This window comes from Muntiacus reevesi, chromosome 15 (genome assembly GCF_963930625.1).
Source record: "Muntiacus reevesi chromosome 15, mMunRee1.1, whole genome shotgun sequence".
Classification (NCBI taxonomy): Eukaryota; Metazoa; Chordata; class Mammalia; order Artiodactyla; family Cervidae; genus Muntiacus; species Muntiacus reevesi.
This window is the reverse complement of record NC_089263.1, coordinates 56,643,723-56,658,250: the sequence shown is the minus strand read 5'-3', so window position 1 is coordinate 56,658,250 and position 14,528 is coordinate 56,643,723. Positions and strand designations below refer to the sequence as shown.

At 50.8% G+C, this 14,528-nt stretch overlaps 1 protein-coding gene across 3 annotated transcripts in view; it reads left to right on the top strand.

Moving 5' to 3' along the window:
* Positions 1-14,528, top strand: part of SYNE3 (spectrin repeat containing nuclear envelope family member 3) — a 106,301-nt gene that overhangs the window by 56,909 nt on the left and 34,864 nt on the right. For all 3 annotated transcript variants that reach the window (XM_065906133.1, XM_065906131.1, XM_065906132.1), the window contains exons 5-8: positions 3,023-3,184; positions 5,081-5,428; positions 8,280-8,416; positions 10,241-10,415. In XM_065906133.1, coding sequence (XP_065762205.1) covers positions 3,023-3,184; positions 5,081-5,428; positions 8,280-8,416; positions 10,241-10,415 — 822 coding nt within the window. The remainder of the gene's footprint in view (positions 1-3,022; positions 3,185-5,080; positions 5,429-8,279; positions 8,417-10,240; positions 10,416-14,528) is intronic.

Genomic DNA, 14,528 nt, shown 5'->3' with positions numbered 1-14,528 from the left:
CTCATGACCTCCTATGATCCTGATTAGTTCCCAAAGGCCCCACCTCCAGATATCATCACTTTGAGGGTTAGGACTTCAACAGGTGATTTTGGGGAAGCTGCATCTCCGTCCATAGGAAATACTGTATGTATTACTTTATTTATTTACTTCTGGCCACCCTGGGTCTTCATTGCTGCTCATGGGCTTTCTCTAGTTGTGTGGGCATCTCTGGTTGCCAAGCATGGGCTCTAGGGCACACGGGCTTCAGTAGTTGTGGCACATGGGCTTAATTGCCCTGCCGCATGTCTGGAATCTTCCCAGACCGGTGATCAAACCCGTGTCCCCTGCGTTGACAGACAGATTCTTCACCACTGGACCACCAGGGACGTCCTAATGCTTGTATTAACATCTCAGCTTTCACCAAGGAGAGTTCTTTCCATCATTTCTTCTGCTAGTTAACAGGCCACTATCATTGCCTCTAAGAATCCAGTTTTGGCTTCTGATATGTTAATTAGCCAGACCTCTGGTGTCGGTACGGACAGGACCACAGAAGCATGGTAGGGGCCACTCTGGACTGGGGCCTTTGAGACCACCCTGTGGCGTGGGGCGGATTCTTGATCAAGACAAAGGGCTGAACCTGGGGATGAGCAATGGCACAGTCAGTTGAAAGCAACTGAAAGCCAGGAACAGACAGAGCAGGCTGGTTGCCTGTGGGCGGGGCCTGCTTGTTTACTTCGCCCTGTGGTTTTCAATCCAGGGATTCTGTTTTCGGAGAGCCAGGCAAATAGTAGCATCCGCCTCCTCCCTGCCTCCCGGGGCAGGGGCCCTGTTTGTTTGGCATCTCAGCCAGGAATCAGGGCCCTTCCTGCAGCTCTCTACAGAGGCATGATTCCATGCTGCCCTTGTTAATTGCTTGGGTTTTGACATTCCTGGCGACTCTGCCCACACAGATGGGTTAATTGTTGGGTCTAATGAGAGGGGGCGGAGCACTCTCCCATTTGTCAGGCACATTCCTCCGACGTGGCTCGGCTGGCTGTGGCTGAATTGTGTCGTGTGATCTTGTTCTGCCTGGCACGGAACGCGGCTGGACGCCTGCCCTACTCGGCCGCGTTCCTCTCTGAGCGCCTGCTCACCATCACAGAGGCTTTTGTTTACTCTGGATTTCCCCGAGCGCCAGCACCTCGTCCTTCACACATGCAGAGCTGCTAGTGGGACTTTTCTTGGAGAGTTGGCTTTGGTACAACATTTATCACCATCAGCGTCAACCAGGGGCCCAGCCTTTATTCTCTGCTTAGTATTCTTGACCCACTTTGTTTTATAAATGAATCTTCCCGTGGAGGGAGGAAGCTGGGAAGGATGCTGGTGGATGCAAATAACCCTGGGAGGAGGAGGAGCCAGCAAGGGAAACGTGAAAGAGCCTTTCACTGTGCCTCGGTCCACTTTTGGAATTCAAGCGGCCCATGTCTCCCATCCGCCAAGCGCTAATGTTGAAGTTCTGAGCCTCACTCCCATAAGTAAGAGAATTCTCAGCTCTTTACTGAAAGACTTGATCCTGTGCCTTGATTTCCCCATTCCCGAAATGGGGATATTATTTCTCACTTGTTATGATAGTTGCAAAGATTTAAATGGGACTTCCCAGGTGGCACAAGTGGTAAGGAACTCGCCTGCCAACATAGGAGATGCAAGACAGGTTCCATCCCTGAGTCAGGAAGACACCCTGGAGGTGGAAATGGCTACCTACTCCAGCCTTCTCGCTTGAAAAACTTCCATGGGCAGAGGAGCCTGATGGGCTACAGTCCATGGGGCTGCAAAGAGTCGTGCATGGCTGAGAACACACACAGCCATGCTTAAATAGCTAGAGACTATCTTAATAAAACATATATTTTTTTAAAGATTTAAATGAATCAGTATTTCTAGACTTGGTGAGGAGCTTCTCCATGGGAGGAGAAGGCACATCCAGATAGCCAGGGAGGTTATTCAAATCCACGTGTCTATCTACCCTTCCCAGTTGAGAATTGTTGACTTAGCATCGTAGAAGGTCAGGACCTTCCTGAACATGGCCTGGCCCTGTGGCTGAGAGCTGAGGTCAGCAAACTCTGGCACGTGGACTCAAGCCAGCCTAACGCCTGGTGTTTTATGACCTGTGAACCAAAAAGAGTTTTTATATTTTTCAGTGATTGGGGGAAAAGTAAGACAGAATATTTCATGACATTGTGAAAATGGTAGGAAGTTCAAACTTTGGCGTTCATGATTCACGTGACTGGCATACAGCCCTTCTTTATGTGTTTGCCTGTGGCTACTTGTGTCCTGCAAAGTAACTAGCACGTAAGTGGTTGAGAAGTTGCAACAGAAACCATGTGGCCAGCTAACCCCAGGGTATCTACCCTCTGCCAGAAAGAAAGAGTCTGCCACCTTCTGGGCCTGAGCAGTGATTCTGGAGTCTGAAACGTGCAGTAGCGATCATGTACACAGAGTTCTCAGGGCAGCTCTGGTGCCTTGATAAGTGCGCGGATGGTAGTGATATGCAGTTGTTCAGCCGCTCAGTCGTGTCCGACTCTTTGCGACCCGGTGGACTGCAGCACACCAGGCTTCCCTGTCCTTTACCACCTCCAACAGTTTGCTCAAACTCGTGTCCATTGAGTTGGTGATGCCATCCCACCATCTCATCTGCTGTCACCCCCTCCTCCTTTTGCTCTCGATCATTCCTAGCATCAGGGTCTTTTCCGATGAGTCAGCTCTTCGCATGTAGTTGTTGCCACAGCCCCATTCCAAGGACATGGCAGGAAAAAGAGCCAGCTGTGTGGTCGACAGACCCAGCGTTGACATGCTGTGGTCTGCAAAGCCAAGAGTGTCTTGACTGGTAGCTAATAAGGCAGAGAGGAGTGTCTGGCATCTTTGTGTCCAGCGAAAGGGTTGAGGGTGAGTTGCATCACATGCTCCCTACACACACACACACACACACACACACACACACAGTCAGGCCTGGGAGGCCAGCGACAGCCTGGGCTGGGGACCCTCGTGACTCTCTCCTCCCCTCCCACAGGACAGAGTGGACCTGCTGGAGCAGGTGACCCGGGAGCATGAGTGTTTCCAGGCGAGCGTGGACGAGTTCCAGCTGTGGCTGAAGGCGGTGGTGGAGCGGGTGCACGGCTGCATGGGGCGCAAGTGCCGGCTGAGCACCCAGGACCGTCTCTCGGCGCTGCAGGTGACCCCCGGCGAGTCTCCGCCGGAGGAGGGAAGGGTGCTCAGGGCTGGTGCGTCTCTGTTAGGCTTTATTTACTAGGATGGAGCCGGGGCAGCCCCCGGCAGCAAAGCATTATCTGACCTCACTGGTCAGTATGTGAACATAAGGAACCCTGGTATAGGCATGGAACCTGCAGTGGGGAGAAGCTGGGTCCGCTCTGGCCTACCTGACTTCCATGACCTCAAATGTGCTCTGACTTCCAGTGTAAAGTGAGTGGGGAGATTCTCTTCAATAATGCCAGGACCACTTTATAATTTTTGCCACAGTTCCACAGCATCTGTATCATTTGTTTGGTTTTCTCCAGGCAAGGATACTGGAGTGGGTTGCCATTTCCTACTCCAGGGGATCTTCCCAATCTAGTCATCAAACCCATGTCTCTTGCGTCTCCTGCAATGGCAGGCAGGTTCTTTACCACTCTGCCACCTGGGTAGCATGTACAAAGGCATATTTGTCAGTAAAAAGGAATAAAATGCTGATATACATGACAACGTAGAAGAATCTGAAAGCATACTGAGTGAAAGAAGCCAGTTTCAAAAATTAACTTATTCTATGATTTCAAATAGGTGAAGTTCTAGAATCTTCTGGGATGTTAGACATCCTCTGTATTTTGATAACAATGTGGACTTCATGAGCATGTGTATTTCTCAAAACTCTTTGAACAGTAACACTCAAGAGCTGCCTAGATTTCCTCAACTTACAGTGTGGCTGCATTAGGATGAGTCCATCATTAGTTGAAAATATTGTAAACTGAAAATACATTTAATATACCTAACCTACGAAGCATCATAGCTTAGGCCAGCCTACCTTAAGTGTGCCTAGAACACTTCCATTCGCCCAAAACCTTCTAACACAAAGCCTGTTTTATGATCCAGTGTTGACTATCTCAAGTAATTTGTTGAATACTACAGTGAAAGTGAAAAATAGATTGGTTTACACTCATTGCCACTGCCCAGCATCATGAGAGAGCATCGTGCTACTTATCACTAGCCTGGAAAGGATCAAAATTCAAAATGAGATTTCTGCTGAATGCATATTACTCTCATGCCATCGTAAAGTCAAAACATTGTTAAGTCGAACCATTTTAAGTCAGAGACTGCCTCTATTTTACTCCATGTAAATTACACTTCAATAAAAAATGAAAAAAAGGTTTCGAAGGTATTTTCAAGTAAACCAGACTTAAAAGTGTTTATTTAGGAAGTTTTATAAAAGTGTTAATATTTTTAGAGTTAAAAGTTGATGAACAATTATTTTAAATGAAAGGTTACATCATTGTTATGAATGAAATACCAGTTCTCATTCGTAATTAGTAGATAACTATATAAATATATGTAATGATGCCAGATGGGGTCGTTAGGTTCTATTTAGGTCTGTACTTTTGCCAGCTGAAGGCTCCAAGCCTGAGGCTGCCTCTGTCTTTGTTAAAAATGAAGATCAGGGACTTCCCTGCATGTCCATTGGTTAAAGACGCCACACTCCCAGTGCAGGAGGCATGGGTTCCATCCCTGGTCGGCGAGCGAAGATCCTGCATGCTGCATGATGCAGTCAAAAATAAAGAAATACGTAAAAATTTAAAATGAAATAGGAAGGTTAACAGATGTCAGAGAGTGTTGAAAATAGAGACGTACCCAACAGAGACTTTCCCTTTGACTTAATCAAATAGCTTGTAAATGACATGGAAAGGGAATTACATCCTTAATGTTATAAAGGCAGACAGTCCACCCCTTGGTAAGGTGCCCAGGCTCCAGCCCAGCAATAGGAATTAGCACTTAGCATGATGCTCCCAGGGGCCTTGGGAAACGCAGCAAATGTTTTCCTTTTCCCCTCATGTCTTTTTTCCCCATCCTCTCCCCGCTTTAGGGCATTGCCAGTGATTTTCCTAAGGGTGAGGAATCCTTGAAGAGGCTGGAGCAGCAGGCCGTGGGGGTCATCCAGAACACCTCTCCTCTGGGTGCGGAGAAGATCACCAGAGACCTAGAAGAGATGCGGGACGTTCTGGAGAAGCTGCGTGGGCTCTGGGAGGAGGAGGAGGGCAGGTTGCGGGACCTGGTCAAGTCCAAGGGAGCCTGCGAGCAACAGAGGGGGCAGCTGGAAGCCGAGCTGGCAGAGTTCAAGAAGGACCTTCAGAGACTGGCAGAGGAGGGCCTAGGGACCACGGCCAAGGCAGCGACCGAGGATGAGCTGGTGGCCCGCTGGAGACTCAACTCGGTAAGCAGAGTTTGGTGACGCCACAGGATGATCAGGTGCTGTGTGTGCCTCAAGGCATCCCCACTTGGAGCTCCTCCATGTAGTGGAAAGATCTTGCGAAGTCTCAAGCACACTTGTTCTGGTTTTATTGATTTTGGATCATCTAAGTTCCCTGAGTATAGTGGAAAAATTGAGTGCTTGTACCCATTTTCCAGATGAGGAAACTGAGGCCTAGAGATAATTTTTTTCCCTCAACATCCCCAAGATGACATGGTAAATTGGTGGGTAAATATGTGTGTTGGCTCCAAGTTTGCCATTTCCGTGCCTGATAGTAGGATGTGGGGGGACACTTTCGGAGCACAGAGCAGGGACTGTGACATCAGAGGGAAGGCTCTCAGTGTAGGGAAGATGAGGTGCAGACACAGCAGGAGCTCTGAAGAGGCCAAGCAGACGACGCCTGTCCTGGAGGGTGGAGTGGGTTCCAACCCACACACGACATCCGATCGGAGCACCCTGCCCCTGTGCATACCCACCCTCGTGCACACTCGCAAGAGGTTTGGCTTGAGGACAGAGAAATTTTTCAAATAAGGATTGGCACCACTCCTTTCTTTCCTTATTACATGAACAGGCTAGCTCGTCAGTTCCATTAGGAGAAATACCTAAAAGAAAAGCCCTAAAAAAAAAAAAAGAAAAGAAAAGCCCTCAGGCCTTACCTCCACTCCACACTGTTCTGTTTTCTTCTCTTCCTTCTAATATTGCTTATGTGTAGACATATTTCTGTATAGATAGAAGCAAAGTACACACACACTTTAGCATCACTCAGCCTTGCAGGAGACCAGATTCACCTCAAGGGTCAACTTGGTACCACGGTGGGAATTGTATCCTCTGTGGGATTGTCCTCCTCGTCACAGGGCAGGGGTGGGGTGGGGTGGTGCAGCGGTGAAGGGCAAGGACTTGTGGATCAGACTGCCCGGGTCCAAATCTTGGCTCCTCTCCTTGCCAAATCACTGACTTTGGTAAAAATTGCTTTAATCTCAGTTAAACGTGACGTGGACGTGATGATAACAGGACCTGCCTCCCACATTCCTCATGAATGTGTGAAGACAAAGAGTGCTCAGAACAGCAGAGAATCGGCACTCAGGGAGTGTACGGCTTTTACTAGGAGCTCTAGGTGAAGGACAAGGTCAAAGGGTGCAAACTTGGCAGGTGCGGGGGAGAGTAAGTTCTGGAAAGCCCCGGCAACACTCCCCTGTCCTGACCGTCACCCGCCTGTGTGAGCCGCTCAGTCGTGTCTGACTGCGGCCTCATGGACTATATAGGCCGCCAGGCTCCTCTGTCCATGGGATTCTCCAGGCCAGAATACTGGAGGGGGCAGCCGTTCCCTTCTCCAGAGGATCCTCCCAACCCAGGGATCGAACCCAGGTCTCCCGCATTGCGGGGGGATTCTTTACCAGCTGAGCTACCAGGGGAGCCCTGTGCCCGGCTATGATTCAGGAGGCCTTTCCCGGAGCAGGAGGCTGAACACATTCCTACAGGCGCTGTCTGCCCCTCCCGATTCAGGTGTCACTTATGACCAAGATGTGACTAACTGGAAATCAGTGAGAGGGAATTTCAGAACTTAGGAGAGGACTTTTCTTCTTAAGCTAGCAGTTATGTAGCAAGAAGCACTCCTGCTCTGTACTCGGTGCCTGACACATGGTGATGGCTCCCTGTTACCATGGCAGCCGGGAAGTGGGTTCTCAGGCCAGCCGGCGTCCTGCCAGAGCCCATTCGCTTTCCACTTCCCCACCCTGCCTCCTGCTGAGTGTGGGCCCTGCAAGAGGCAAGATCAAGGTGAAACTCATCACTTCCTGGGACAGCAGGAAAAGGCTGCATCTAAACGCGATCCGGGCTTCCCAGGTGGTGCTAGTGGTAAAGAACCTGTCTGCCAGTGCTGGAGAGACACAGAGATTTGGGTTCAATCCCTGGATCAGCAAGATCCCCTGGAGGAGGACATGGCAACCCACTCCAGTATTCTTGCCTGGAGAATCCCATGGACAGGGGAGCCTGGTGGGCTGCAGTCCATAGTGTTGCAGAGTCAGACATGACTAAAGCAGCTTAGCATGCATGCACTCAAATGGTTGAGTGGCGTGGTTCGGAGTTGCTGGGTGGAAATATCCTGTTGACTTGTCGACAGCAACAGTTGCATCCGCAAATCACCTTTAAAAAAAATTTTATTTGTAGTTGTGGCATGTGGGATCTTCAGTCTTCATTGTTACATGCAGGATCTTTTTCTATTTTAATTTCAACATGTGGGATCTAGTTCCCTGACCAGGGGTTGAACCCAGGCTCCCCTTCATTGGGAGCGTGGAGTCTTAGCCACTGGACCACCAGGGAAGTCTCACAAAGCATCTTTAGATCACCGTTTCCTTTAGATAAGGTGGGAAGTGTCAGAGGGGTCAGCTCTGACATCAGGTCCACCGTTTCCCAGCTCCGCAACTGTGAGAAAACGCTTAGCCAGAGATTCCTTGTGTATAAAATGGAGACGCAGAGAACTGCCCTCCAGGATCATGGCGAGGCTTGAGTGAAGGGGACCCCAGAGCCCTGAGCACGTTGTCCAGGTTCCCTAGATGTTAGTCATCTGTGTGATTCGGTGCCAGTCCATGGCCACATTGTGAGGTAGGTGATGATAAAGAGAAAGACCCGCTCATCAAGAGTCAGCGTTATTTGGGGTCACAGAGCGGGAGCAGGGGGCGCAGGGGCCGAACTCTCGGGGCCCCCGTCACCGCCCTGGGGGAATGTGTTCCCCAGACTGGCCCGCCCCCACGGGTCATGTTCACCCCCTGCTGTCTCAGAACCTCACCCGCCCCCTCGGCGTCATCTGTTGCTGCAGGCGACCCGGGCAGCCTTGGCCGCCGAGGAGCCACGGGTGGACCGGCTGCAGGCCCAGCTGAAGGAGCTCCTCGTCTCCCCCCAGGACCCACAGCCACTCTCGGACAGCGTGGTCGAGGCCGTCCAGGAGTACCAGAGGTACCGGGCGGGCCGAGGGCGGGCCTGGACTGCACGCTCAGGGGCCCCTGCCCGTCTGACACCAGCTGCAGCGGGCTTGTGCCTTCTAGCTGCCTGGTAACCAGTAACTCTTGCTCCTCTCAATGACTGGCTGTTATAGGGTCTCCCCGGGCTCATGTGCTGACCCCTTTCTGTAATGTTTTGCATTCTGCGTTCCAGAACGAGACCTGAACTTTACTTTTCCCTGTGCCAAGTGGCCTTTTCACTCATTTCCATTCAGTCTCCCTGTGCAGCTTTGCACCAGAGACAGGTCTCCTGTGTAATGGTCCAAGGGGAGGGCTTTCCACTAGGCCAGCATCATGCTGGCGGTGCTGATGGAAGCACCTGGACCCGACTTCAGGCCAGCTTCTACCTCCCCTCAGCCCATGGGCTTGGGCACAGTCAGGGCTCAAGCCTCCTAGCTCAGCAAAGACCAGCGGATCAGATATCCACGCTGTGTGGCACTGGGCACAGTTTAAATTTGGAATCAGTGCCTGTTTTTACTATCGTGAGGCTCAGAGGGGTTTGGAACCCAGCCCAGCCATCCCCATTTCTGTGCTGTTTTAGTTGCTTAGTCATGTCTGACTCTTGGCGACCCCGTGGACCGTAGCCCGCCAGCCTCCTCTGTCCGTGGGGTTTCCCAGGCAGGAATACGGAAGTAGGTTGCCACTTCCTTCTGCAGGGGATCTTCCCCACCCAGGGATCGAACTCGCAACTCCTGCATTGGCAGGTGGGGTTTTGTTTTTTGTTGTTGTTTTTTCTTTAACCACTGAGCCACCTGAGAAGCACCCCCGTCTCTGTAGCATCCTCATCCCCCTGTCTGAGACAGGAGGTTCCTCGAGAAGGAACTCAGGGAGCTCCTGCCTTGCTGGGTGTCTCTCCCCCCACAATGTTAACAGGCCACCCTTCTGTACATCCAGAGCTGGGACCTGGTTGCCCCCAGGGTGCTAGTTGGCAGGGGGACAGGGTGGCTGAGGTCTCCCTCTCCTTCGCTGCTCTTGTTGAGGGGGCAGGTGCTGGTTATTTATGACTGAGTGCTAGACATTCTATATATACTTATGTGTATACATACGGGCTTTCCAGGTGGTGCTAGTGGGAAAGAATCCACCTGCAATGCAGGAGATACAGGTTCGATCCCTGGATCAGAAAGATCCCCTGGAGGAGGGTACTGCAACCCACTTCAGTTTTCTTGCCTGGAGAATCCCATGGACAGAGGAGCCTGGCGAGGTACAGTCCATAGGGTTGCAAAGAATCAGACCCAACTGAAGCGACTTAGCGCGCACAGCACGTGTAGTTGATTTATAGTATTTTGTTAGTTTCCAGGGGTACAGCTAAGTGATTCAGTTACGCATATGTATCTATCCTTTTTCGGATTCTTCTCGTTGCGGACTGTTACAAGTTATTGAATATGGTTCCCTGTGCTACACAATGGGCTTTATATTTGAAAAATCATCTGTAGGAATTATTTGGGCCTGGTGTAACGGCATCTCACTCAAGAAGGGATTTTGTTTGCTTTTGTGAGGTGTCGGGGGCAGGCAGTCTGAGTCTGAGGCCTCCACACATCCTTTTCGAGGCTTGTTTCTTTCCCTGGTCTGGAAGCTGGGCTGCAAGTCTGTTGAAGGACTGGCTTACCTCCAGTGCACTTTTATCTGGAACGCCTGGGCCTCAGGGTCCGCTGGACACCCCGGCAGTCTATGGAATAGGAAGGTGCTAGGTACACGGGTGCTCTGGGGGTCTGGGGGGAGGCCTCGCCCCTGGACTGACCCACTCTCTCCTCTCTCGGTGCCCCCTCCTCTGCGCTCACAGAATGAAGGCCAAGAGCAGCAGACTGCGCAACGCCGCGGCCACGGAGCTGTGGCAGCGTTTCCAGCGGCACCTCCAGGGCCTGCAGCTGTGGAGGGAGCTGGCCCAGAGACTCCTGGATGTCACCGCCAGCCTGCCAGACCCGCCCTCCATCCACACCTTCCTGCCGCAGATCGAGGCAAGCCTGGTTCTGTCGGGAGGGATGGTGGGTGCCCCTGGGGGAGACCACCGGCCAAGCGTGGCATTTTGGCCACCCCCGCAGGGAAGGACGCATCTCTCAGGCCTCCGGGTATCTGGGTAGAGCTCCTTGTAGCAGTCCGGTGAGTCCCAAGAGCACACTTGTAATTATCAGGGGCAAAAGTCACCCTCAGTCCTTGGAGAGGCGAAGCCTGGTTCCTGGTGTGGCCCCAGGGCTCTGCCCTGACCTGCCCACGCCTGTTCTCTTCCTGGCCCTGCTGCAGACAGTGCTCTGCTGGAAGTCTGAGGATGCCAGGCCGCTACCTTTACTGTGTACCAGTTGGGATGCAAGTGACAAGTGGCAGAAAACCGGACAGTGTTGACTGAAAGCACACAGCCTTTCTGCTGGTCCCAGAGCTGGCTTGATAGCTCAGTGGTATCTTCCAGAACCCAGGCTCTTTCCAGCTCTAAACTGCATCTGCTTCATGGTCCCAGGGTGGCTGCCAGCATTGCCGATGTGCATCCTCACTGGTGTATTGGGCTCATGATAAATGGCTGTATGTCCTGATATTTTCAGTTGACACATCTGAGCTTTTTCTCAGCATCCTTTAAAATGGTTCAATAGCATGGCTCAATAAATCACTTTAAATGGATGCAGAATATTCCATTTGGGGGCATGCCCTTATTTATTTATTTATTTTTAAGTAGCCACAATTAGATTGTTGAGGTTGTTTGCAATTTTCATTGTCATAGTGAATGTACATTTATGTATGTACACTGATTTTTATTTCTGCTGCTACCGTTCTCCTCATTTTACTGATGAGGGATCTGGGCCAAGGAGAAGTAAGGGAGTATGTTCAAGGTCTGGCTGCTCAAGAGAAGCAGAGCTGGGGCCAGAATGGTGGGTTATAGAGTCTTGGCTAACGTTCTTAGCCCTGTTTTCACTTTGGCTTCTGGGAACAGCTTTGCGAAACAAGCAGAACGATTCTTATCATTTGACTATTGAGGACCACTTGCTTGAGGTTAACGCAAGCATTAAGTGACGGCTGGCTTTGATCCAGGCCTGTCTAACCCTCCCTGCTGTGTCAGGATATTTCCTCCTGTCCTTCCCACTGAGGCAGAAAGCAAACTGGGACCTTCTTGAGGCAGGAGAGAGGTCCTGTTGTTCCAGAGTGGGACCCAGGACTCCCCCGGCAGGACTTTCACTGAGCAGTGGGTTGGAACACGTGGGGCCAGGACTTTGGCTTATTCACCTTTGGAGTCTGTTTGCTGTTTGGGAGTGTGTCTTGCATCACTCCCACCGGGCCAACTGGGCAGAAGGGATTTCACAGGTCAGGGTTCAAGCTGCCAGCCCTCTCTTTTTTGGCCACACCATGTGGCATGTGGGATCCTATTCCCCAGCCAGGAATTGAACCCATTCCCTGAGCACTGGGAGTGTAGAGTCTCAACCACTGGACTGTTAGGGAAGTCCCAGCCCTCTCTTTCTCGACTCAGCTTCTGCATCTAGCCTCAGAGCTTGTGGATTGAAAGTGAAAGTGTTAGTCGTTCCATCGTGTCTGACTGTTTGCAACCCCATGGACTGTAGCCCTCCCAGCTCCTCTGTCCGTGGAATTCTCCGGGCAAGAATACTGGAGTGGGTAGCCATTCCCTTGTCCAGGGGATCTTCCCGATTCAGGGATGGAACCCAGGTCTCCTGCCTTGCAGGTATATTCTTTTCCATCTGAGCCACCAGGGAAGCCCTGTGGATCAGCAGAGCTCCGGCCAGAAGCTGGGCGTGGCTGGTGTGTTAGTTCCCTGGGGCTGCTGTAACAAAGCACCAAAAACTGGTGCTTTAAAATAAAAACAACAGAACTTCATTCTCTTAAAGTTCTGCAAGCTGGAAGTCCAAAGTTGACGTGTCAAGAGGCTCTTGCTGTCTCCAATGGTTCTAGGGGAGATTCCTCCCTTGCCTCTTCTAGTTTCTAATGTTCCCTGCCTGTTGCTGGCCTTCATTGCCTTGTAGGTCCACCACTATGATCTCCGCCTCTGTCATCATGTGACCATCCTCCCCCTAAAGATCTCCACAACCTCTTCCCTCTGTGCATGCATCTGGGTCTAAGTCTTCACTTTCTATAAGGGCACCAATCAATGACATCATTTTAACTCGATTGCCTCTGTGAAGCCCCTCTCTCCAAAGAAGAGAATACCTTGCATTCTAAGGCAGTGGAGTTGAGACTTGACCATACCTTTTCCCCCACCGCCATTTCTTTTTTGAAGGTCACAATTCAACCCAGAACAGCTGGTTAAATAATAATGGCTGAGAAGATCTATCTTTTCTTGTGCTTCCAGTGAGGGTCCTGCACTGTGTTCAATGCTTTTTAGGCATTTAAGCCTCGTGACAGCCCCACGAGCTGGGATGTGCCTGTTGGTCATTTACCGATGAGGAAACTGAGGCTTGGGATTACCCAGGTTCTCCCGGTCAGTGGTGGCTGTGGTTTAGTCACTAAGTCGTGTCCGACTCTTGGGACCCCAGGGACTGTAGCCTGCCAGGCTTTGTCCATGGGATTTCCTAGGCCAAGAATACTGGCATGGGTGGCCATTTCCTCCTCCACTCCAGTTATTGTGTGATCCAGACTCAGGATTGCAGCTCCCCAGCCTGAAATTTTCACCCTCGTGATATTATGTCTGAGTCCAGCAAAAAGGAAATGAAGGTGGCCGCCTACCTCAAGAGGCTTGGCCTCTGTGTGACTGATCACAAACTACATACCATCATCAGCAGGTCACCACACCATCAGCTGCGGTCTTACTTCTTCCTCTCCCAGCCCCATGCCCAGCTCAGTATCTCTGTAACATCATCAGATATAAGTGCAAGGACTCTGGCCAGTTGAAGACAAAACCCCTGGCCTCCAGGCTCCTGAGCCCTCGGTGAGAGAAGCAAGACATGTTTACCTCCAAGAGCTGGTTGATCAACTGGTTGCCTGAAGTCGGGCAAAGAGCTTTGGGGCAGGAGGAGTGAGTGTCAGCTGGGAATGTGGTCAGGGCAGGCTTCCTGCAGAGGTGGGGCCTGGGCTGTGCAGAGTTCAGGCTACTTGCATAGGAGCCAGCTAACCGTTACATGAAGCTGCGGAGTTCCCTGTTGGTCCTCTCTCTGCCACATGAGCTCCTACACATCACGACCCCACTGAGATGCCACCTCCTCTGGGAGGCCTTCCTGAATTCTCTCTGATCATGCTTCCCTAGGCCCTTTTGTTGTTGTTCAGTTGCTGAATTGTGTCCGACTTTGCGACCCCATGGGCTGCAGCACGCCAGGCTTCCCTGTTCTTCAGTATCTCCCGGAGTTTGCTCAAACTCATGTCCATTGTCTCAGTGATGCCATCTCATCCCCTGTCACTCTCTTCTCCTCCTGCCTTCAATCTTTTTCAGCATCAGGGTCTTTTCCAGTGAGTCAGCTCTTCACGTCAGGTGGCTAAAGTATTGGAGCTTCAACTTCAGCATCAGTTCTTCCAATGAATAATCAGGGTTGATTTCCTTTAGGACTGACTGGTTTGATCTCCTTGCCGTCCGAGGGACTCTCAAGAGTCTTCTCTAACTCTGCAGTTCGACAGCATCAATTCTTTGGCGCTCAGTCTTCCTTACGGTCCAGCTCTCACATCCATACATGACTCCTGGAGATACCATAGCTTTGACTATATGGACTTCTGTCGGCAAGTGATGTCTCTGCCTTATAATGTGCTGTCCAGGTTTGTAATAGCTTTTCTTCCAAGGAGCAAATGTCTTTTAAGTTCATGGTGGCAGTCACTGTCTGTGATTTTGGAGCCCAAGAGAATAAAGTCTATCACTGCTTCCACATTTTTCCTTTCTATTTGCCATGAAGTGATGGGACCAGATGCCATGATCTTAGTTTTTTGAACACTGAGTTTTAAGTCTGTTTTTTCACTCTCCTCTTTCACTCTCATCAAGAAGCTTTTTAGTTTATCTTCACTTTCTGCCATTAGAGTGGTGTCATCTGCATATCTGAGGTGGTTGACATTTCTCTTGGCAATCTTGATTCCAGCTTGTGATTTATCCAGCCCAGGATTTCGCATAATGTACTCTGCATATAAGTTAAATAAACAGGGTGATGATCTACAGCTTT